Source organism: Homarus americanus, unplaced genomic scaffold (genome assembly GCF_018991925.1).
Source record: "Homarus americanus isolate GMGI-L3 unplaced genomic scaffold, GMGI_Hamer_2.0 scaffold24694, whole genome shotgun sequence".
Lineage (NCBI taxonomy): Eukaryota > Metazoa > Arthropoda > Malacostraca > Decapoda > Nephropidae > Homarus > Homarus americanus.
The window spans coordinates 9,341,631-9,368,188 of record NW_024732780.1 but is presented as its reverse complement, the minus strand read 5'-3'; the positions used below and the strand labels follow the sequence as shown (position 1 = coordinate 9,368,188).

The 26,558-nt window shown below is 38.7% G+C and overlaps 1 protein-coding gene across 6 annotated transcripts in view; it reads left to right on the top strand.

Moving 5' to 3' along the window:
* Window positions 1–26,558, top strand: part of LOC121869083 (disheveled-associated activator of morphogenesis 1-like) — a 113,159-nt gene that overhangs the window by 39,809 nt on the left and 46,792 nt on the right. For 4 of the 6 annotated variants that reach the window (XM_042370224.1, XM_042370225.1, XM_042370226.1 and 1 more), the window contains exons 2-9: window positions 112–249; window positions 874–989; window positions 1,778–1,991; window positions 5,362–5,493; window positions 8,302–8,409; window positions 8,630–8,905; window positions 9,320–9,517; window positions 9,754–9,968. In XM_042370224.1, the coding sequence (XP_042226158.1) occupies window positions 112–249; window positions 874–989; window positions 1,778–1,991; window positions 5,362–5,493; window positions 8,302–8,409; window positions 8,630–8,905; window positions 9,320–9,517; window positions 9,754–9,968 (1,397 nt within the window). Of the gene's footprint in view, window positions 1–111; window positions 250–873; window positions 990–1,777; window positions 1,992–2,655; window positions 2,746–5,361; window positions 5,494–8,301; window positions 8,410–8,629; window positions 8,906–9,319; window positions 9,518–9,753; window positions 9,969–26,558 lie in introns of those variants that run through there. The other 2 variants (XM_042370228.1, XM_042370230.1) reach the window with 2 other exon arrangements.

Below are 26,558 nucleotides of genomic sequence, written 5' to 3'. Positions count from 1 at the left end.
CGTGATTTTTTGGTTTATGTTTCTACGTGTTATCACCCTGTGTATGTCCGTGTTTTTTTTGTTGTGTTTTTTTGTGCATGTTACTTATTCTTGCGTTTTGTTCACCTTCAGGCGCTGGGGTCCTGCTTCCGGGGGCTGGAGGTGGAAGCTTGGCCCAAACCCAGTCTCGCCCAGCTCCCCTCCTCCTCCTGGGCCAGCATCAAGGCCAGTGTGGACAAGATTCCCTGGCCTGCATGGGGGGACGTCAAGGTGAGTGACTTAACCTCTCTTAGATTATTTTTTTTTTTAACTTAAGCGCGTCAAGAGGCTTAGTTAGTATGGCATTAATTTTGGGGCACATATATACACACACACAGAAAATACACTTAAACATACAGGCCCTTGCATACACATAAACACATACACTACAGCAACACATACACACGCTAGCATACTCAAAGACATCACGCTCGCATACACGCATAAACACGCGCGCATACACACATACACACACACAGGCATCAAAAAACAATATCATGCCACTTTCAAACCACAAAACTCTTGAAACAATCTGCCAGTGAATGTTGTGACAGCACCGAATGTGAGTTTATTTGAGACCACACTTGACCAAACACTGGCACACGGTCAGGTAACAGAGGCATAACCGACCGCCTAAGTAGCTAACAGGTCGATCAGTGGCGAAGAAAATAAATTATTAACAAAAAAATAATAATATCGATGCCTCTAGTACAAAAAAATAGCTTGAAGGAAAATAAATTAATACAAAAATCAAAGGGAGTTTCAAAGGTGTCAAAATCAAAATCTAATGTAAAATGAATAGTCAAATCTATATCAAAAGGAATGTCGTTTCTAAATCAAAATCGAATGTTGCAGGAGAGAGTAAGGCCGGACTGGGGGTCTATTAAGAGTGCCACCAAGATCCCAGCCTGGTCAGATATACCCAAACCCAGACTCGACTCCATCAAGCGGCCTTCTGTAGATGGGTTCAGGTAAGTGGCATCAAGTGGCATTTTGTGTGGGTTCAGGTAGGTGGGGGTTAGTGGCACTGTATGTGGGTTCAGGTAAGTGGCATCAAGTGGCATTTTGTGTGGGTTCAGGTAGATGGGGGTTAGTGGCACTGTATGTGGGTTCAGGTAAGTGGCATCAAGTGGCATTTTGTGTGGGTTCAGGTAGGTGGGGGTTAGTGGCACTGTATGTGGGTTCAGGTAAGTGGCATCAAGTGGCATTTTGTGTGGGTTCAGGTAGGTGGGGGTTAGTGGCACTGTATGTGGGTTCAGGTAAGTGGCATTAAGTGGCACTATTGGTTTAGATAGGTGGTGGCAGCTGGTTATGTACACTGATTTATGAGGACGAGTGAATACAGCACTTGTTCCTTGTCCTATGGAACACTGGTCAACACCCACACCCCCAATACACCAGCTGTGAAGGGGTGACTGACTTTACTGATGGGGATTCAAAAACTGTCAAGTACAGTTCCAGCCACATTATCTTCTTATGTATAAAGAAAAGGGACCATGGGATCTCCCTTCACATTCAGTTATTCATATTTTTGTACTCTGATAGGAAGCTAGTGTTATTGAGGCGTAATATGTACCTTGTAATGATTGTTATTCCTGCCTTAATAATCAAAATAAAAGGTCATTTGTAAATTAATTATATAAATACACTAAGTAATGATAACGTGTTACACCATTGTTGTTTTGTCCAATCTCATTATAATTAAGAAATAAAATATATCGGGAAAAAAATAAGTTTACAGTGATGATCTTTCTTACAGGTCAAGCCTCTGTGACCTCCGTGAGAATTTCAACGACAGGGTGACCTCATTTAGTGACCGCGTGTCATCAGTAGAGTGGCCCCAGGTGAACGGTCGTGTAGGTGACCGCTACGGGCAACGGTCACGGTCAGAGTCGAGAACACGGACAAGGAGTCGAGTGATGAAGAGAGGCAAGATGCGGCGAGCAGAGTGGTACTCGTCTTGTTTCTGCTTTGTAAGTTATCATGGAGAGTAGTACTGCTTCATCATCTATCTTCCCACCGCTTATAAGCTCACTAGCCGTTCGGGAGGTTAGATTGTCATTAGCGTGATTAATCTCGAGGTGAAATAAACTAGGGTGGAGATTCTTCAGGTAAATCAGGAAAAAAAATTGCCACATTTAATAAAAGCAGTAAAATTGTCATACAGGTTTGCAATACGGTAGATATGTACAGTATATATAAACTGTGCAGGTATATTGTTCAGCATGAGTTAAGACACTGTAGGTATATGCTAACAATTTAGTTAAGAATATCCCTAAGAAATATCAAGGTTAACAATATATGTAGTACAATTGTAGCATTTTATATGACTTGCTCAGCCAATAGTAGCAATATCATAAAGGATATCGATCTTTTTATACAAGATAATGGCACCGATATAAAACAATTAAAAAAAGTTAATTAGTTAAGGAGCCATACTCTGCTTAACATTTGCCATTGTATCCCATGCAAATTAAAACTTTAAAAAATATGTAGTATTTATTACTTCTATTACTATTCTACAAATAGTGGAGGAATTTCTTATTTTCAATAGTAAAAGAATGACAGGTGGTTGTGAGGTGGCGTGAGTGGCAGTTCATTGTATTATAGAGCAGTAGGACTTGACTACCCTCACACACACATTGCCGGTGGCTGTCTGGCTGACCTTGATCTTTGTGATAAAAGGGAAATTACTGACAACTGCTCTTTGACAAGGTGATTCATCTGGTAATATAAATACCTTTAGTCCATTGATTCATGTCATCATTATTTACTTAATTTATCCACTAATTCTTCTTCCTCTGTTACATGTTGTCACCAGATAGTACTGTACTGAACTGGGGCCCTGGTGTATATGGGGTTTTCAGTATCTTGACATTATTGTGGAAATATTAACAGTGAATTTCCATTAATCTTGTGTGTGTGGGTGTGTTCTGTACAGGATGTGTGGGAGACTTAACAAAACAACTCGATACATTATATTTATTGCCTGCCTCCCGCTCTTCTGTACTGCCTTTACTGTGAGCATTAGAATGTTTGCTTGGGTTTTCTGTAATTGTTGTTTGTTAATGTTATTACTGTATTATTATGCATTTAGTGTAGCTGGAATTTTTCTGGGTACTGTAATGGGAAAAATTTCTGAGTATTTCATCCATGGAATTTGCTCCTACACTCGGAAAAAAATACTATTGGAGAGAGTTTTCAGAATTTTCCTCAATTGCACATTGTTTTATAGTCGGAATTTGCTCCCAATCTAAAAAAAAAATGAATTTCCGAGTTCATTTCAATTTCATGTATTGAAGAGTTCTGGCTAAGGGAGATATTACTTGTACAGTATATATTAGTGGTAAATTAGGGAGGTTTTTCAAAGAATTTTCAGTAGTTTCCTCACCTGGGATACTTTCTTTCCTCCCTCACCTCTCATTCTGTTTCCCTCTCTCGTGCATATCTTCATTTCTCTTCCTTCCATTTCCTCTTTTTCATCCTCACCCTGCCATTGTATTTCCTCTCCTTCCTTCCTTTTCTCCTTATTGCTCTCTTTATGTCTTTCTTCCTTCTTTCCTTCCATCTCTGCTCCTTCCCTGTCTTCACATAATTAAGCTTCCACCTGGATATTTCAGTGTAAAAATTCCTCCCTTACCACAGGAACTACCATATTATCTGACGATTCATAAATTTAGTTAGATTAGGTTTGTTCCCATTAGATTAAGTTAGGTTAGGTTAGGTTAGATTAGATTAGATTAGATTAGGTTAGATTAGATTAGATTAGATTTGATTTGATTTGATTTGATTTGGTTAGGTTAGGTTATGTTCCACCTTCGAACCAATGAACTCTCTGAACATGGACCTGTAAATCATCATCTTGACATTTACACTCAATAATGTTGGAATTTTTTTACCAATTTGATTAAACATCTTTTTTAAAGGCTTGTCTCTCAAGTGATGGAAGTGCTATGGTATTACTGTACTATATAGCTGTAGGTGCTGGGTATTGATGTTGATACCCGGATGTTTCCAAATACCTGTAATGTGACGAACCTACGGCTAATTAGTTTCCTGCTGGGGAGATGAGCACCTGACAAAGCTTGCAATGTGGGTCAGTTCGAGAATTTCCTAGTCTGGGTGACCTTGGAGGGGCGGAAGTCATCCTGCATGATTTATCTTGCTGTTCGTGTCTGGGTCGCCTACACTTGGTTGACCTTCTTGCGGTGATGGGAAACTCATGTACACCTTTATATTTAGCGTATTAAGGCCTCCTATGTTTTTCTCGTTCGTGTCTCCGCCCTGTGGTTGACATTTTTCTGAAGGTGAAAAATCAAGGACTGTTCACCTTTATGTTCAATCTAGGGACAAACTGCACTGTACTAAGGCCACCTGTACCTGTATTTCTTGATGTCGTAAAGCTGTATTTATGATGGAATAAATTCATGATGTGTTGGCAATATTGTACAGGTATATCGGTGTTACCATCCAAAAGTATCTTGGTTGATTCATACCAGGTTTATCCATCAGTGTAGACATAAGCCTCCAGGATTTTATAATGTATTTGTAGTGTCTGATGGCTTGTCTTGTGGAGAGCATGAGTAAGCCATTTAATTCCTTTTCAGTGATTTCTATTAATACTCACTGGATAATTAAGTTGTTCCAGGTCATTTTTTTTAGAACATTTTAAGTTCTAGGTAAATAACTTTAATCATCTGAAATAAAGGAATTTTAACTTTCATTTTGTGTAAGTTAAGTAATGATCTATCACTGCTCCCTGTAGGTCACTGAGCTTGACAAAAATAGCCTCTGGTGCACCATTATATGAACAGTGAAATGGTACCTATGATTTCTGTGAGCTCCAGTTGGTTGAATCTCTTAGTATAAAATCATGTTGTACAAATATGTTTTCTTGAAGCTGTTAAGACTGTACATACACATACTACAGAAATATAGGTTTGCACATTAGCTGAAGTCTGGGAAGAAAATGAACCAAGATGATGTACAGAATTGTTAAAGTTTAGCTGTATTGTTATGTAAGGATTTCCAGGCAATGGTTTTTTTTTTAGACATTAGTAAATAGCCAACTATACCTGGCATCACCATCTTGGGTATGTTAGTGTAATATTTCCAGACTACTCATTGTATTTTTTTTTTTAAGAATGTGTAAATAAAACAAGTTTGGTTTTATGAATATGGTACAGGGGGGCATGTGAACATTCTACCCTTGAGGTTGAATGTTGGTTTATGGCTTTGCATTTATTTCAGTCATTTCAGTGTAGAAATATTAATCATTGTTACTTAAAGGGATTACAGACTCTTGGGTGAGGAGCCTCGGTGTTCATTCTCTCTCTCTTGCAGAAGGGCTCGGAGCCTCCGCAGATCGAGCATGTTGTGTCGGAACAGCCACAGATGGTACAGATGGCTCCGCCGCCTAACATGACGGATAATCTGGCGCCGGAGGAACTTCAAACTAAAGTCACAGAATTACTGGTGAGATTATTGTTAAGTTTTGTTTATATTTGGTGAGATACTTGTTCATGTTATCTTAGGTGAGAGAACAGAGGCTGCAGTAAAATTCTGATACAGTATTACAGAACAAGAGAAGGCTAATGTGTAATACAGTACAGTACAGTATATACAATTTCAAATGAATCTCACAAAATTCATATTGTTCTATTGTGCATTTGGTAACTCATTCCTTGCACATTGAATGTTGTTGATCAAACAGTAGGCCTATCTTAAATAAGTATATTAAACAGTAATCCTATATTAAACAGTAGGCCTATGTACTATATTAAACAATAGGCCTATATTAAACAGTAGGCCTATATTAAACAATAGGCCTATATTAAACAGTAGGCCTATATTAAACAATAGGTCTATATTAAACAGTAGGCCTATGTGCTATATTAAACATTAGGCCTATATTAAACAGTAGGCCTATATTAAACAGTAGGCCTATATTAAACAATAGGACTATATTAAACAATAGGCCCATATTAAACAGTAGGCCTATATTAAACAGTAGGCCTATATTAAACAATAGGACTATATTAAACAATAGGCCCATATTAAACAGTTGGTCTATATTAAACAATAGGCCCATATTAAACAGTTGGTCTATATCAAACAGCTGGCCTATATTAAACAGTAGGCCTATATTAAACAGTAGGCCTTTATTAAACAGTAGGCCTATATTAAACAATAGGCCTATATTAAACAGTAGTTCTAACCAGTATTAAACACTTTCCTAGACAGACAATAAAATGGAAAACCTTATTATTTCCTCAGTACTCTAGAACACTGAGTATGTCTACATGATTAGACTCCCTCATTGTCTGTCTCAACTCCTGAAGCAGTGGCAAAACCTCCTAAAAATGGAAGTCTCGTGGACATACGGTATACATAATCAGATTCCTATATCATTACCTAAAAATTACTAGTGAATGGACGAAAGAGTAGTGATATAATGCTTGGAATACAGTACAGTACAGTAATAAGTAGAGTGAATGTACTCGACTTGTATTATTGAGGAACAGGACTGAGCACACATGGTCCCATTCACTGTATGCTAGAGATATGCAGGTACAGACACTTGAGAATCTAATTTACATGATGCATTGAGGAATTTATACAATATCCACATTCTGTAGATTCATGGATTCAAAACAACTTTCTGCTGACAGGAAGGTTCGAACTATATCAGGCTATCAGTGCATAGAGTGAGACATGAAGGTACAGGTATTACCACTAATTTGCCAATAGGTCAGTGGTAATGTCTTTATGTTTCACACTGTGGGTTGATGGTCTGGTTCTTGATGGTAATGGAAAGTTGTAGGTACTGTATATAATGTTGTCACAATTCAGTGTATCAGTTTTGAAATACAATTAAAATAGCGAGTTTAAAAAATTATGATGTTGGCGATGATGATGATGATGATACAGTAATTGTAACGATGATCATGATGATTCAACAGATTAAATGGCTTGTGTGATTTGTGATTATGAAGACTGGTTGTGATGGATAATTCTTAATCATTTCGTGGACACTTGAGCAGAGAGGTCCATTTGCATAGTTTAAACACAGAAGCATTGGTCTGGAACTGGTTCATGTGTGGGTAATGTTCGTTGACCTCAGAAAGTCTTAAATTATTCATTGCAGTAAATCATAGAATAAATATTATCTTGTCTTCTGTTCTTGAGTTCATCAGCAGTAGACAGTTTCACAATCTTGTCCAATGGCAGATTACTCAACAAGGTGATCTGTACAATTACCTTGAAAAGTTCTTAAGCATTGAATGAGATCTTTAGTTATTTTGTCATTACTTCACCAAAAAATTATGATCTAGTTAAGCTTCAGATAGTCAGATTATCATTATTTTTCTTATGGGGAAAGGTGGGTCTTAGGAACTTCTTGCATGGACATTATGATATGATATTTGTGAGTAGGAAAGATATAGGTCATGACTCACAGTTCGTCAAGTATTGCATTACCATTTCTATTCAACCAGTGAGGTGGAAAGCATTCACAAGTCCTCCCATTGTTATACTGTAGACTGAACACTTGTCAACTGTTTTGCCCTCCATGACACATAAGTTAGGATATCTTGTGTGTATAAGTTCAGTATTTTAAAGTATTATACCCTGTTGGTTGGCATTATTATACAGTAGGGATGATGTACAGTAATTCTATAGTTTGAGAGAGAAAGATTTGACACTCCAGTTCATATCAAGCCAAAGTTTGTGAGGTAAACAGTAGAGATCTTTATTAAGCTCTTACCATATTCCTGAGCTTTACTTGAATTGTATAAAGCTTCTGTGGTTGTTGTCATGATATGTCAGTGTACCAGTCAACCTGTAGAATTTATAAATTAACCTGTATTGCTGTACTGTATTAGTAAATGTTTGTTGATGCTACTGTAATCACTTATAAATACTGAATGAATATAAGAAAAATGTATTGTTTAATACTGTACAGTGTAGACAGTTTTATATAAGCTGTACACAGTGTAACAGCTGCATATTATACTGTGCAGCAAGACGTGTGGGATCTTAGATAACATAGGTTTTGTTCCCATGTGTAATTTACATATAGAAATTTCGTACTTTATATGTTATTGATAAGCGTCATAATTATTTACCATTTGTTATTACAGTCTTACCAGTGTGTATGAATCAGTCCCATATTTTACGATGGAAATTTTTTTTATTTCCTCTGAGGTGGATGTGATTCAGTTTTAATAGTTACCTTAAAGTAAATCCTTCCAGCCACACTGATGATAATGTTTATCCCACCAGGATGAACTGGACTTGACTGCCATACAGAAAAATGGGATTCTCAACTTCCCCCCAGAGAAGCAACTACAGCTTCTCTATGACTACTACACACTCCAGTCCTCCAACAAGGTGACTACTTTAACTTGCTCTTCTGTCATCAATATTACAATGGTGGTATATTATTTTTTCAGTCTTGCAAGCATCTTCCTTCTGTGCCTCAAGCTGGCCAGGATCAGACTCATAATTCAGTAAATGTAGTATCAATTGTGTTCTGGTTTGTAGTGATTCTCTGCCATAATGCATCATAGTTAGACAATGAATTACTGTATTGTCATCTTCTCACTTCCAGAAAATCGAGCGTCCAGAAGCATACATTGCCAAGCTGGACGAGTACTCACAGCTGACAGTGCCCACGGACCAGTACCAGCAGCACTCATGGCTCAAGTACACGGAGGGCCTCAAGACGGCGCTGGCCACACAAAGCAACACCTTCGTCAATGAGTTCATGGAGGCGGGGGGACTGGCATCCCTACTACAGTTCCTGACCAAGATGGATGACACGACATTCCAGTCTAGCATCCACATGAATGTGATAGCCTGTGTTAAGGCATTAATGAATAATTCAGTAAGTGTACAGTATTAAACCTTTTATTCCAACATTAAGAGAGGTATAAAATTTTTGCTGCAGTGTCCCATAAAAGCTCTGTATATCCCTCAAAGATAAATATGTTCCTATTATGTACAGTATTAGTTGATCTTTATTCTTGATGCAGATATAATTAATGTAGTACAGTTTGTGTTATTCATATCTAGGTTAAGGCACCATCTTGATATTCATAAAGAAGTCAGAGAGTAGACAGCCAAATTATAGGTTAAGGCATCACTTTATGGTAATGCCACCTGCTTGAAGTTACCTTACCAATATTAATCTTTCTGATATGTTTTGAAATTACACTGTTCAAGTTACTCTACTTAACTTATACATTTCATTGTCAGCAGTTAGAATACTGTACTATAATCTTGTATGATCTTCATCTAGAATGGACGAAAACACATCCTGGCTCACCCCACCTGTATGAATGTGATCTCCCAAAGTCTGAGTACAGAGAACCTCAAGACTAAGACGATGGTTCTAGAGATTCTTGGAGGTGTTTGTCTACTGCCCGGGGGACACAAGAAGGTTTTGGAGGCGATGCTTCACTTTCAAAAATTCGCTGGGGAGAGAACTAGATTTCAGGTGAGTCTGAAGTGTCCGTTTGTTGGTGTTTATGGTGATGTATTAGGTTAATCAGTAGAGTATAGTGATTAAAATACTGTCAATTACTGCAATATGTTTCTACAGTATAGTGATAATTTTATTTCTTGAATATAAGGAGGTATGTGATTTAATCTGTATTTCCACACTTCTGATTGGCTCTGATGTATATGTATTTCCATGCTTCTGATTGGTGCCTCTCATCCTCCTCGCCACAGACCCTCATCGTAGACCTGGACCGATCTTGGGGAAATTACGCAGACGAGTTATCCCTAAAGATCGCTCTCATGTCCTTCATCAACGCCATAATCCGCTGGGGACCCGGAGAAGATTCCCTCGAGTTTCGTCTACACCTTCGCTACGAGTTCCTTATGCTGGGCGTTCAACCTGTGATCGAAAAACTCCGGAGTCTGCAAAATGAAATCCTCGATAAGTGAGTACAACTGCTTCATATTTTTTCAGTGATGGATCTTAAGTTACTTGTAAAGGATTCCAACAACAGATTTTGACTCCCTCCTTATTTAAACAAACATTTAGATGGAAATTTTACGTTGTTGAATGATATAATTATACTGTATTTCTTTTTAGACTACAGTACAGTAATTTGACTTTCAAGAATAGATGTGAAAATATATAAAGATTCAGAATAGTGTATACCAGGTACTGCAAGATATACACATGCCTTCACTTCCCTTATCAGGTTGTAGATCCATTACTGTGTTTTAGTATATGTATGGTTTTTTTTTCTCGCGTGTCTACTGTTAACTGAGCAAGATTTTCAGTCCTTGGTTCTGTGTATGATGATGTCAACGATAATGATGATGATGATGATGGCAATGATAATTATGTAGCTCAGGATCCATATAGCTGAAATATTTAGCTTCCAGATAGCCAATAACTGTTTTAACTGGAGGTAATTGTTGATGATTAGTGTTTGTGTTGATATGACAGATCTCCAGACCAACAGATGAGGTATTGAAATTTTGTTTGGTTAATTGATACTAACAAAAGCTCATGACTGAAATTTTAACGAGTAGTCTATCAAAAGACTTTAGATAAATTAACTTGTTTGTGTAATTGTTTGACTCCAGATATCTGTGACAGACTATCTACGTACAGTATATAGTACAAGTCGCAAGGCATGGCTAATCAGGAGGGTATGAGTCGGTGAACAGACCTAGATTATATTTGAATGTAGAGTGATTTTACCTACCATAGTGTGAATTTGTTTTACATATTGGAAAAGTTGTTGTCATTCTAATAAGATTCATCCTTAATCCAGGGGAAGGAAGAAGGGTTAAATATCAATCATACTTGGGCAGAATCGAATAAAAATTGCAGCTGACTAAACTCTAAATTCTTAAGAGACTGCGATTTTTTTTTTTTTGCCAGGAAAGAGATTTAGGACACAGTATAGGGAGGGTAGATACTGAAGCTACATCCCAACTCTGCTTTAGATACTGTATTCTGATATTATTTGATATATAAAGGTGTATTTACGATATCATGTAAACCTTGCCATATGTTAAGACAGTAACCACATAATGTACGACACAACTGAGGGGGTCTTTGATGCACTGTACTGTATATGGTGGCAGAGGAAGTAGGCCATTAAACACACCATGTTGTATATGCCTCTGTCAGTCAGGTGGAAAAATCCCGTTTGTCTTGTTCTCTGAGATGTAAGAGAACTGGTTAGTGTGAGAAGGTGCATTCGAACGTGAACAAAAAGCCGAAAAGAATAAACAATTGGTAGAGAAGAATAACAAATGAGAGGAAGAATAACAAAAGATGAACACTGACAAAAGAAGAACAAAAACATGAACAGGGTGAACAAGAGGCTGAACATAGTTGAAGTCTGAACAGATAGACATTTATAGGGGTACAGTGTGAAGGGTGTGTATGATGAAGGATGTGTATGATGAAGGATGTGAAGGATGTGTAGGATGAAGGGTGTGCACAGTAGGCTGCATCAACAAGGCCCCATCACGGATCATTGCCTGCTCAACCGTCCAGAGGAAAACCATAAAATTTATTGGTTGTCTTTAGAGAGGGGGAAACCCACTCAACCCGTCAACCATCCGGGGGACTGGTAGATTCTGGGGTGGAGGTGGGGGGTGTAGTGTGTGTGGAGGTGGATGTGGATGTGGACTGTCTGGGGTTGGATGTGGTATTTCTGGGGTAGGTTTAGTCTATCTGGGGTTCGATTTTGCCTGCCTGGGGTAGATTTTCTGGAGTTTGGTGGTCCTGGTGTGTTCTGTATAAGTCTCCCCTCCTGCCGCCAGCGAGATAAGTTTTCTATAAATGTGATTCTTGGGGGAACTGTTATATAAAGTACATAGGATATTCCAGTTAGACCGAACAGAGGATGAGAAAGTTATGCTAGTGTTCGGGTTTTTGTAGTTTATTTATTTCTTCAGGTTATATGTTTTGAAATTTAACAGTTAATAGTGTAATATGTATAATCTAAAAAATAATAACTTACGTTTCTTATGATTAAATTTACATAGACAAAAATAGACATTTACTGTATAACATAGATCATTGTCGCTCTGTTTATGAGAGTCGATTGAAAATGATGAAGGTTCCGTGGTTGGCATAGTCCACTGTAAAAGGGCCACAACGCGTTCTGGCTGCTGGGCGCGGGGGAGAATGGACCTCCAACATTACACGTCTCCTGCCAGATGAAACCCTTACCGTTCACTTTATTGTTTTTATCCATCTGAAAAAATATATTAAAGGCTGTAATGAGCTTGTGTCGGTATCCATTGTGTGTTAGTGGAGTGAGGCAATTTGTTTTTGAACTTGTCTGGGTGATATTATACTTTTACCTCGTTTTGATAACATTTGGCCACACAGCTTAGATTGTAGAGGAATGATTTTGATAATGTTTAAAGATTTAATTTGTTCATTTTACGTTCTGCCATAGTTTTGACGACCCGTTGAATAATATACAATGGATATTCTGTTTAGGTTCTTTCATTTACTCGTAGCAACAGATTAATAATTACCACACCAACATTGTGATTATTAAGGAAAAGTTGAGTATAAATGTATTTTGTTATTATGACGCTTTTCTCATTGGTTAGCGAATCGGCCAATCAGGTGCAAGTTGTATGCCAATGGAGGAACGGTTTAATAGCGGAATCTCCATTAATTATGTTCTTATGTTAATTATGCGTTCTTAACTTTTTATGGGTCTATAAAGAAAATGTCAATCCACTTTACTTTGGGATTAGACTAGATGTTGATATGTAAAGAATAAACCTTAATATTGTTATCACTGACCATTGTAGTGTTAAGATTTTAATATTAGTGTTTATAATTCAGTGATTACTAGCGACACTGTCATTGTTATAGATTAATGAGTTTGCTTAGTTATATAGCCGTAGTTCAAAGGCAGTGCATGCGTCGTATCGTAATTGTCTTAATACTGGTCTGCTAAAATAAATGTAATTATTATATTAGTGGCATAAGACAAGTTCAAGGTCTTGTTTACTGCACGGAAGCAAGATAGTGTTAAAAAATAATACCAATATTAGCTGCGTTACCAAGAGCGTGGGAAAGAGACTAACTCTACAACCAGTTTTATAATAACTGGATTAGTATTTGAAAACATTATAGATTCAATCAGTGACTTTTTATTGTTGAAAATAAGGTTATGAATCTGATTTTGACAACCAGACAGTGTGCCACCATTGCGCTTTTGTTGTGGTTGTGACGAGGAACAATGTAATCAACTGAGAGTCTTAATTAACAGGTGATTCACAGGATGGTCGCACTGCATCACTACAAACAATACTGTACAATATTTTTTATTTTGTTAATTTAATTGTTCAACTACTACAGTTGTAATGAGATTATCAGATATGCTTTTAACTGGACGAGATGGGTCATATTGCAATATCAGACTGCCTTTGTCCTAGTTAGGTAAGGGGAGCTTATTTTCGCGATGATCCATTAGGTTGAGTATCCATCAAGTCATAAATATAATAGATATTTATTTTATATGTATATTGGAAAGTATTCTGTCGTCAGTTCGTGTTAAAAACCTGTAATAACATTATAGAGACCCCAGGAATGACACTCGGGGGATCAGAACCTATTTATTCATCCATTACCCAGAATAAATGAAGAACATTATAATGGAATCAGTTCCCATTCAGTCGTCCATTAAGAAGGTAAGATAAAGGAAGAACATTGGAGTGGAATCAGAATCAATTCAATCGTCCGTTAAATGTACAGTACTGGGAAAGTAAATAAAAAGTTACAATAGGATCCAAACCAACTCTGCCTTCTATCAAAACAAACCTGGAAGATGGGATCAAAACCCATTTAATAATCCATCACATCATCATAAAAGCAAACGCCACAATGGAATTTAAACTCATTAAAGCGACCATTAGATATGTAGGATAAAGGAACACCACTACAATGGGATCAGAAACGGTAAGAGAGACAGCCAGCACGCACAAAGGGAATCGGAAGCCAACATAAAAACAGCGGATCCTGTGTTGCATGTCCTGGGGGCGTTCCCGGCGTTTATACAAGTCAGTGATTACGCTCACCTCGGGGCCTAAGTCTCAGGGCGAAGGTGACGTTGTAGGTCGCCGAACATACTCTTGACGCACCCACTCACGCACCTACCACGCACTTGAAATAAAAATAAAGGGATAAATAAGTAGATAATGCAGGAAACCGGTTAAATTACAGAGCTAAAGAAACTAGAAAAAAAAATTGAACAAAAAAATGAATTACAAAACAATAGTCAATTTGCCTTCTCACACTTCCTTGACTCGCCAAGCATGAGAGAAAGGAATAAAGAAAAAGGTTACTTGAACTTTTTTTTTTCCCGCTGTGAACCACCAACTCTTCCTTAATCTCCGTGTACCTGACCCACTTTTCATCATCCCTTGTCCTCGGTGGCTTGTCAGAGGCCACCAAAACGGGGGCGTCCATATCGTGTCTTCCCCCTTGTCACTTGGTCTTACTGCCTGGAGTCTTCTGAACTAGTTTCTCTTTTTCAACGCCAGTAAGGAGGTGTATTCCCCCTCCCTCCCTCCCCCTCACTTGTTTTTGTGCAAGGTTGTCGTGCAGGTCACCCTTGTTGTATGACCCGGTTATGGGGTGCACTGAACCACGACGCGACTGGACGTGCTCAGCGGAGGCGACAGAGAGCCGACTCGAGGCCTGGCAGGGCTGTGATCGGCCCTGCTAGCTGACACTCAGACAAGTAACCAGTATTTTCTCACCTCGTGGTATATGTCTCTACTTGTGACTAGAATTACTGTCTTGATTCACCTGTTATAAAGTTCTGTAATGTTTGTATTTATTGTGGTTAATCTTCTAGTGAAATAACCTGGGGAGACGAATCTTTAGGTGAAATATGCTTGGGCGAATATTAGGGTGAAATATAAGCTGGGGAGGCGAATCTTTAGGTGAAATAAGCTTGGGCGAATAGTAGGGTGAAATAAACTTGGGGCGAATATTAGCGTGAAATAAGCTGGGGAGGCGAATCTTCAGGTGAAATAAGCTTGGGCGAATAGTAGGGTGAAATAAACTTGGGGCGAATATTAGCGTGAAATAAGCTGGGGAGGCAAATCTTCAAATGTTCTTTTAAAAACAGTACGACTTAACTTTTCCTTCAGGCTTTACTTCGAGTTAAAATCAAAATATTCTTTCTCTCAGATTAAATAAAAAAAAAAAATATTCGTGTTGACGTTACCTTGGCTCCCCCTCTAAGTATGAAATATATCTCTACCACCATTTAAAGGCAGAAACCTCAGTGGACCGCGCCCCCGACAGTAGGAGGCTAAATTTCGAGAACTCACGCTACCACCCATGACAAACTGCGTTGTTGTCATTAGGGACCCGTCGTATTACTGTGGCATTGTAGGTCTTTCCGTATATACTATGTGTGTGTGTGTGTATATCTTCTTTGATGCTGATCTTGTAAAGTTTGGTTGTTATCCGAAAAGCGTGTGACCTGATAATCCGGTGAGTTTCCTGTTTTTTTGTCATGTTTGATGAGTGTAGGAACGTCAGGTGCAGGAGAGTCACGCCAGTTTCTCAGAACTGTGTGTAGATTCTTTAAGTTTCGTTCTGTTATCTATTTTAATCGCCCACCGTAACGAAAACAAGTGAATGGGAATGTTTATAGTAAAGTCTTGTGTGTAGTTTCGACGCTTTCTAAATTATCTTAGCTTAAAGTGAGTCAGGTAGATGCGTTCACACATTCCCAATTAGGAGAAGGAATGGTTAATTATACAAGCCACTGAGAATCTATCTTAATGTCGTAGATTTTAATAACCAGTTAAGACGCGTTTTTACAACTTCATTAGAAAAAACTCATTTATCTGTATTGTGTATATTTTTGTTATTTATTTGTTAGTGTCGTGTTTTCAATAACTTAATAAACGTATAATTATGGTTAAATCCAACGCATGCGCAGTAGACGGGGCGGGAAAATTGTATTAGTGAATGAAGACTTTATTATTTATTGTCTTCCAAACTGATAAAAATTTTGTAGTCTAAAGCCATACCTTCAAGAAATTCTCCCCCAAATTTAAATAATTAGAGAATATCCGTGAAATAAAACGCGGGAGAATAACAATAACATTCTTGTACATTTGCCGAGGTGGAAAGACAGACACGAGTCAGCAGTATTACACAATTCTTACCGCGTGACTGCCAAATGGTGAGGTAGAGCAGTGTCAAGGCCATATCGATCTTGTGCTCCCTCCACCACCTGTCGGCCTCAGGGTGATTACGAAGGCCACAATATCTTATGGTTTCTTGACCACTGTGACAACCTAGCGTGGTAAATAATTGCCAGAATTTAAATCGAAAGAAAAGTTGATTCTGATTTATTGGTAAAAATACAGATTAATGTATCACAGACTGTTCATCTAGATTAATCGTAAATCTGTACTTTGTTTTAATTGCTTACATATATATCAGTTGACTGCACGTGGGAGTTGCGCCTTGTTACTCGTTACTAACCCATAATTATAAAATTTAACCTTTCTTAATTATTTACATAAACCAGAGGGGGAGATGAACTGTAGCAAAGTGACTCATTCCTCTTGTTGACTTCGGGTTACTGCAGGTTGTGTTATGGCGGCGGGAGGGTAGCGGAGGTGACGTTGCGTGCTGGGATTATATAAAATGTCGAGTTATTTGTGAGAAGGAATTTTGATCTACATTGAAACAGTTGGGAGAGCTTCAAATAGCATGGCATTGTGGCTTGACTACGTAATACCTGACGCATGTTTTGGGTGAAACGTTATTTTGCGCGTCTGCATTCGCCTTAGTCAAATAGCGTTCTTCTGGTCAAGGTCAAGAACATTCCTGGAACTAACATGCAATGAGTGAATTCTTTTAGATGACAATTTACATGCCTCTTTTTACACCTGCAGCGTTTAGAGTATATTTATGTTACTGAAAATTAAAGAAACTATATTATCATGTGACTGCGTGCATTAAAATAACGCCTAATTAAATGCATTCACTTAAAACCAGATAGAATTAAAATACAGAATCGTAGAAAACAAATTTGTCTAATGAGGAAACGTAATAACACTATTCTGGACTTATTTTTTTTATAAAATTAGTATTACTGTATTGTCATTAGTTCAGTTGTAGTGGTGGTGGTAATAATTTTAATAATAGTACTGGTAGTCATATTGGGAATCGTAACGTGATGACAATTTAAATGGTAATAATTGTCGTGTCATCATAGTTTCTTTGCCCAGACAAATGTATCTTTCATCTATACCTTTTAATGGCTTCTGTAATTTCCAATCGTTATTATATTATAATGACTCCATCCAGTAATCCTGATTTATCATATTATTTCACTTAATGTTCGATGAGTTATTCAGAAGACCGATTGTTTTTTATACATATTAGATAGTGAACGCCTTATGCCGACATTACGTTGATTTAACCCCTTGTGTACGATGGTTTAACCCTTCGAGTGTGATGACAACAGCTAAAGTACGATGATTTAACCCCATTAGTACGATGACTTAACCCCTTGAGCATGACGACTTGGTGACTTAGAGGTTGTGCCATCGTACTCAAGTGGTTAAATTATCATACTCAAGGCGTTATCGTCGTCGTTCTCGTGGGGTTGTCATTGTACCCAAGGGGTTAACGGATCAATTTAACTAGAGAGTAAACTTGCCGTGGATAATCTAGGACGGGGTGTGGTGTATTCTCAAGGTCATTACATTAGCGTGAACTTGTAGAATCACTGCGGATATCACGGAGCTCTTGTCCAGGGTGTGTAGTGATGCGTTCAGCTGTGTCCGGAACTAAAATGGTAAAGCGCGGGGATGGGAAAGGGCAGCTGTTGTTTGTTTACTTGATTTTTTTCCCGCGCGAATGTTCGGATTCATCAGTGGTGGTGTTCGGATGTTTGGTTTATGTCTTTAGTTCTTAAATTCATTGATTGTATAAAGGTGCTGTAGTATCAGTAACAATCTTTATACGTATATATAAAGGTAGTAGATATAGCGTTCGCCTCCATTACTATATAAGACAAAATTTCATGAGGTGTTTATATCCTGTATATATATTTGTACCGGCCCCTCGCGGACATGTTACTTCAAAGCATCCGTCTCGTGGGATTATTTTATTAGGTTTTATTAGTTTTATTGAACCCTCTGATTTTCAAGGTTGATTTCACGCGTGCCTGGTTAGGATTTTTTTTCGGGTGTGATTGGCTGGATGTAATGTGCTTCAGGATTGGCTGAATGTAACGAGCTTTAGGATTGGCTGAATGTAACGTGTTTTAAGATTGGATGCCTTATTTACTCTCCTGTTATGATGCTCACTTGTTTTGGTTTCAACTCTCAAGATCCGTAGTCATGGCGGAGATGTTAATAACTAGCCTCTAACCCTTCATTAATGCAGTGTGTAACGCCAGATATACCTACCCCCAAGACTGTCGGTGTAAATATACTGTAATAATGAGGCAGCGAACCATACGTTGTAATTACACACTTGGCAACGCCGGGATGAATAAGAGCGTCACGTGGATTTTTCCCGCGTAAACCGCAAGCGTACGATACTTCCCGGATATTTTTACCTCAGCGATAAATTGAGATGTCAACAGAGGCGACCCGAGGGAATGAATTTTCTGGTGTTTCTTTTAACCATTATTGACCAAACACACTTAATGTTTTTATATAAGGTGTTAATTGTCTGCCCATTTTTGAGGGGGTTTTTAGACAATGTTAATCCTCAAACCGATTTCGAATTGTATTAAAATCGAGTTTGGTTTAGGTATGCCAGGTTTAGTTTGGGTTTAAGTTAGGTTACTTTATTCGTTTTCACTACGAACTGACAAACGTTTTTTCCCCGGTATTTGAAGGGTCATAAAAGCGAAACCATGAAATACAACCAAATGTTTGCAATACCAGCAATATAAGTGATTTATTTCAGTCTTGGTGGCCATTAGTTTGTAAATCAAAGCTAGATAGATAGAGAGGAAGGAAAGATAACCCCCAAGCCATTGTAAATCAAAGCTAGATAGAGAGAGAGTAAGGAAAGGTAACCCCCAAGCCACACTACACGTCGTTCGCTGCTCTCTGCCAAGGTCGCTTTTTCCCACCCAAAACCACTGTGTCAACCAACGTCTTATATTTTTACGTTTCCGGGGAAGAATATTGATGTGAGTAAAACTATTATCATAAAAGTGTACAATTTTATCCTATTAAATAATATGAAAAATTTGAAGCCCATTTTTATAAAGTATTAAAGATTTTGTTTATATATACGTATGCTTCCATTTCTTGGGCGCGTTTTATGTCGGGGGGGAAATAGCTTGTACCGAGGCTTAACGACATCCTGCTCAAACACACACAAGCATTAACTAAGAGAACAATGTCTTAAATATAATTCCTTCATCATTACCTTTAGAAGTTTGTCCTGAGACTGAATAATCTAACGAACCTTGGCAAAACAAATAAGTTGTTGGCTAGGCTATTTCCTGTTCCCGAAACCTTTTTAAAGTATGATTGCTCGACTTATGGTGATTTCAGTGCGCGTGTGTGTGTAATTAACGATAATAAAGTCCCTTGTATCTCATTCCTTTTTTTGTACTTGTGAAACACATTTGAGTTGAGATGACGAAGACGATAACAAAACAGTTTTTCAATAAAAAGTCACATCCGGAGTCATCTTGAGAGACCGAAATAGAAATGCAAGAATATGTTGTTTTAGTAATTACTGTATTTTGATTGTCTGAAGATTATTAATGTTATCACCAGTACAGGATAACTTTTCAGTGTTTAAGGTTTATTAAGGATTGGTTGTAAACATTGAGGGACCGCAGGATAATATATTTACGGTAGGACTTGAAACATTGTAAACAAATGTATTGCCCTGGCATCAATTTTAGCCATAAGTCATACGAGTTATATTTATTACCCGTTGATTCTTCTTTATTATTGTTATTATCTTCATCTCGTTTTTCATTTGGTTTATTGCTCTTATTAACCAAAACCTTGATATTTTGAGTACATTTATTTGGAATTTAATAAACTTATCTCGTTTCAGCAGTTGTTATAATGAACTATGGTTGTTATATTGAACCGTAACTGAATTTTATCGTCTGAAGTCATCACATAACGTCACTGAAGTTGAAAATTTAACGCTGGAACAAAATTTAACGTTCGAACATCAGAGAATCAACACTAATATTGTTACGTGTTGTAGATAACATAACTTACCTCACGTGTTTATGTCAAGTGAGTGAGATTGTTAAAGAGTAAATGTCAGCCTCTGTAGGGGACGCCCTCCCTCCCTCCCTCCCTCCCTCCCTCCCTCCCTCCCTCCCTCCCTCCCTCCCTCCCTCCCTCTCCTCCCTTCCAAGCCCTGGCCTCCCATCTTTCATCTCCTCCCTCAGTCCTCTCTTCCTACCGTATTCTTTCTCTTCCTCTCTCTTTTATCTCTCCCTTCTTCCCTAGATCTCCCTCCACACTGTACCCGGAACAAGGAAAGAGAACAAGAATAATAAGAAGAAATAAAGAATAATTCATAATCACGATAAAAAATGAAAAAAAAGAAACCTATCGTATCCTTATTTTCATTTGGTCAAGATATTTGGAACTTTGTCACTCTTGATAAATTCTTTCTTATTAAAACAGCAGCAACAGCGTTTATTATCTACCTGGTAACCTGTTTATTAGTTCAGGTGATATTTTTAATTAACTTGTGTATCACCTGAGAATTAAAACAGCTCCCAGGTTGTATTTTTTACCTGGTGATAATTAAAGCGCCATAATTTTAACTTGAGGTAGGTTAAGTTTGGTTAGCTTTTGGTTAGGTTAGGTTGGGTTAGGTTAGGTTGTGTTAGCGTTGGGTTAGGTTAAGTTGGATTCGCGTTTGGTAAGGTTTTGGGTTAGATTATCGGTAGGTTAGGTTAGTTTGTGTTAGCGTTTGGTTAGGTTTGGTTAGGTTAGAAATTATTACATAATCTTATGTCAGGGAAGGAGATGGTCTGATTCCCTGTTGTCTTGTACTGGGATAGACAACAGATATGCACTGCGGAACATGTGCGATTGCTGTTTCTGCCACGCCGTTCGACGTCAAGGCTATATAGAGAGAGAGAGGAGAGAGAGGCCTGAAGTGTAGTGGTGCGGCGTCACCCGGGTTTAGTTTACGACACCTGTAATTAGCGATAATTGTGTAGTAATTAATGGTGTGTAGTTATCCTCCCTAGTCTTGAGGAAGAGTCGCGGTCCCATCTTTTACCCTGTATCGCCGCCCAAGGGGTGTTTGTCCCGATCATGCCGTGCCTGCCGCACTGCACCCCCTGGCCTGCTCACTGCACCCCCTGGCCTGCTCACTGCACCCCCCAACGCCTCAACAACCCCGGCCTCTGCTCTCACCAAACCCCCCTGGCCTGCTCACCGCACCCTGGCCTGCTCATCATCACACCCCTACCTGCTCATCACCCCTCTGGCCTGCTCATCACCCCTGGACTGCTCACTGCACCCCTGGCCTGCTCACTGAAACCCCTGACTGCTCCACTGCACCCCCTGGCCTGCTCACTGAACCCCCTGGCCTGCTCACTGAACCCCCTGGACTGCTCACTGTAAACCCGGCCCTGCTCACTGTAAACCTGGCCCAACACACTGTAAACCTGGCCCAACACACTGTAAACCCGGCCCACACTACCACCATTTCACCACCACACCCCATACTGGCTGCTCAGAATAATTACCATTTCACGCCTTATAATTATTTAACAGCCCCCTCCGTCACCTTAGTTAATATATCATCCTAAACCCCGCGCCACTGTCTTTATTCTCAAAGATATTTACGTTAAGAGTTTACCACTGTGAAGGAACGCCGATTACTTGAGATAAATATTTTAACCTTGCGCCAATATTAATTACTTTAACCCAACGGTAACTTCAGTCGTAGAAAAACATTTGAATATCGCGTCAATTCTAGTAGCTAAAATATATCGTAATCTCTCGTTATTTCCTTTAGATATAGTACTATTTTAACCACATCAGTATACCATAAAACATATTTTTGACATAATTTCAACTTAAATAGATAATGTGATAATCTCGCGCCATACCAGAGATTAATACATTTAGCCCCGCTCCACCTACCACTGCCCTTCCCTCCACCTGCCATATTTCACGCAGTTGAGCTCACCCAATTATCGCTTCTCACCAGAAAATGAAAATAAATTCTCTTTTCTCACACTCTGCGGGTTTTCAATACTTAGTCTTAATTTTTTTTCAATTACTGTGATTGTTATTGATTGTTATTTTTCTCTTGATTAAATATTAGATAACGATTAAATATTAGACATTGACAATTAAATATTAGATAACGATTAAATTCACGAGTCATACAATACAAGTAGTTTTTAGTGAGTGAAAATATATCTACATTATGTCCTTCTAATACACATTGATATAACATTTAGATTTTGAGTTAAAAATACAACTAGTGTTTTTTTATCAGGTATTCAGTACTAGACATGGGCTGGCTCTCTGTTACACACTGTTGGCAAGTACTAGGCATGGACTGGCTCTCTGTTACACACTGTTGGTAAGCACTAGACATGGGCCGCCTCAGCCAGCACACTGTTGAAAAGGCACTAGACATGGGCTGGCTCTCTGTTACACACTGTTGGCAAGTACTAGGCATGGACTGGCTCTCTGTTACACACTGTTGGTAAGCACTAGACATACATCTTTGGGTTTATTATTTAAGAGTGCGTTGAGTTAAAGAAAACGGAATATGATTAAAGAAAACGGCATGGAGGGGGGGGACCAATTTAAACCTTAATGAGGGTGACGCCACTGACTTAACAGTGTAACGATGATTGATGATGGTTGGGTGATAATTATGATTATTAACCAGGTAATTATTGTATCAGGAGAGGAAGGGATTATATGGGTATAATTTAGTGGTGGTGTTGGTGATGGGGGTGAAGGAAGGGAAGGGTGATGGGGGGAGAAGTGAGGGGGGGGAAAGGTGGTGTGGTGATGGGGGAGGGAGGAAAGGGCAATCAGATGGATAGAGGGAAGAGGTAATGGAGACAAAGAGACACCCGGAAGTAAGAGAGAGAGAGAGAGAGAGAGAGGAGAGAGAGACCCCCTGACCTCTCCATTAAAGACTGCCCCCTCCCCCACCATCATCCCTCTGGAGGAAGGACGGGAGGAAGGATAATGACCCCCTACTAATAACAGTAGGATGGTGGTAGGACTGGCGTCAATCCTACCTGGTACCACTACCTAATCCCTAATCCCTGTTGTGGTGGTACATACCTCAAGATAATTAGGGATTAGAATCAGACGTGTCAGATTGATTTTTTTTTGCAGGATACCGAGATAGGATTACAGGTTCGTAGGATACTTAGTGTGATACAGGCTGCGGTATTTGGGTGTAGGGTGGATTACAGGCTGAGACGCTTAGATTAGACTGCAGGCTGAAAGCTTAGTGTGTATGACAGATTACAGGCTGATAGATAGATGCATGGGAATAATTACAGGCTGTACCACTTAGGAGATGCAGGCCAAGAGGATTCTTACGTCGGGCAGGTTGAGGCAGGCTGAGATAAATGCGTAGGGCGGATTACAGGCCCAAAAAAAAGAACGCCCGTCAACAAGATGGAAGGTTACGGTGTGTGTGTGTGTGTGTGTGTGTGTGTGTGGAATAATAATAATAATAATAATAATCTAAGAAAACAAAAACAAATTCCTTTAAATGTGTGATAAATAATACTAACAGACCCTTCGTACTCAGGGCCGGGGGAGGGGGGGCAGGCCATGAAGGTATGAAAACATGGCCATTTTTTTCTGTCATAATTCGTCGTTCGCTAAATTATTCCTGGAATCTGGGTCGTAATTATTATCCTCGAAGGTTCGCGAAAGACGCCAAATTATTCCTGGAATGGATGAGTAATTGTATCTGTTCGCCAAATTATACTTGAAATTATTTGTATTCGCCAAATTAGTCTTGAATCTTTTTATTCGCCAAATTATATCTGAAATTATATGTATTCGCCAAATTATTCCTGGAACAAATTGTATGTATTCGCCAATATAGTCCTGGGTATTCGCCAAATGATACTTAAAATTGTGTGTATTCGCCAAATTATTCCTGAGATAGATAGATCGATAGGGAGAGAGAGAGAGAGAGAGAGAGAGAGAGAGAGCCATAAGGACACGAATAAGAGGGAAGAGGAGAGGGGAGAGAGGAAAGAAAGGAAAAGAAAGAAGGGGAGGAGAGGAGGAAAAGGAAGAACAAGAGATAGAGAGGAAGGGGAGATAGGAGAGAGAGAGAGAGAGAGAGAGAGAGAGAGAGAGAGAGAGAGACTGGAATAAGGAGGGGAAGAACTAGAAGAGAAGGACGAGAGGAAGGAGAAATAAGGAGAAGAGGAGAGGAAAGAATTATGGCCCAGGGTCGACTAAAAAGGCCATTACAGGGCCATAGTGACACGCCGGTGAGGACGGATGATGGCCTCTCTCTCTCAGAATGACTCGAGTTCGATTAATCTAGGATGGGTTAGATTGTTAGAGTAGGTCAGGTTAACTTAAACTAGGTCAGGTTAACTTAAACTAGGTCAGGTTAACTTAAACTAGGTCAGGTTAACTTAAACTAGGTCATGCTAATTTACAATAGGGCAGGTTAACTCAGATAGGTCAGGTTAACTTACACTAGGGCAGGTTAACTTACAATAGGTCACGTTAACTTATAATAGGGCAGGTTAACGCAGGTACCAGGTAGATGATGAGAGAGTGAAAGGGTCCAGCGGTATAGATAATGAAGATGTATTGACCGCGTGTAACAGCTGCTGACCTTGTGTGCTTCCGGCCATCACCAGTGTTGACCCAGCCGACCCAAGCCCGCTAGGTCAAGGTTCAAGGTCACGTGAGGGGGGGAGGGGGTGATGGGTGCTTGGATAGACCCACGCGAGTCTAATGCTTGCCTAACCTAACCTAACTTACTCAAATAGTCAAGTACTAAACTAACTTAACCATATTTCTATCATTAACTTCCTTTAAATATTAACCTAACCAGCTCTTATAGAAACCTAACTTAACCATATCTAAAATTAACTTAACGAAACACTAAAGTGACTAAACAGACCCGAATCTAAATCTTAACTTTGTATGGTAATCTAAACGCACCGAACACCTACTTCCTCACGTAAGTATTAAAATAAAAATCGTCTTAAGTTTGTGTTGGGATTTTATTAAGTAAGTAAATTTTGTGTATAAAGTTTATTGTTCACATCCGCTACCAGTACTCTCTATTTTGCCTCGTAAGTTGATTTTGGTGTTCAAGTTAATTTATATCCTAGAGCACGTGAGATTAATTATTTATGGATCTACTGTTCGATAATTTCAAATTCATTTTCTTCAGATTTTGGTATTTTTATCCAAACTCTTGAAGGTTGAAAAAGAAGTCAGTTTTAAACCCTTCTCATGCGCAGGGTAGCAGGGTGTAATGGTGACTCCTAACTCTCATAAAGTCAGTGTTTCTATGCTTGATTAATTTACCTCTTATTAATTTTCTTACGCTAAATGAGAATAATTATCTGCGTCTCATACTAAGTAACTTGAAATTATGACTATCTTCAGTTTTAGTAATAATGGAGTTTTGCTTGTTACCGAGACATACCTTCATGTGTAACAATATTAACATACGCTGACCTACATAAGTTACATAACGCACATACTATCACGCACAGACAAAGACATGTACACGATAATAAATCAAACCAGACAGATATATACATTACAGTAAGATTTAGCGTCAACTTTTTACATTTTTTGGTGGCATTACGCAAGCTAGGATTTGTGTGGTAATTACTGAGAGCATTGTATAGCAACATGCAACACTGTCCCCGCCGCGTGATCACAGGAGTAATTGTATAATACCGTAGTGTCACGCCTGTGTGCCTGTCAAAGAATGCATTTTTTTTCGCTAAATGGCATATCATAAGACAATTTCGTTAAGATGATTATATAATTTTGTAACTCCTTAGTATAATTGATCTTTGTTTTTCAATATATCGTTTAATTATGAGTTATTAAGGACGTTTTAAATATACTCTAACACTGAGTCCATTCCTTTATACTCTTACACGAACCGATATTTGAATAGTTATACCTTAATTTTGTTATTTTCTGGTGGTTATCATATTATCAGCGACTGACTGTAAAAAAATATATTATTATATACTAGAACAAAGTTGTGAGATATTAAATTTAGTTATCGTGTGTCTGCCATCACTGACCTAACACACACCGTCCCTCCTGTGAATGTAATATCGAACCGATTATCAGATTTGTATGTAACTTTTGAGGGATACTGTATTGCCCCTTACAAAATCTGACCAGTGATAGGTGAGGTTGTGGTTGGTTAGGTTAGGTTGTGGTTGGTTGGGTTAGGTTAGGTTGTGGTTGGTTAGGGTTTGGTTAGGTTGTGGTTGGTTTGGTTTGGTTAGGTTCTGGTTGGTTGGGTTAGGTTAGGTTCT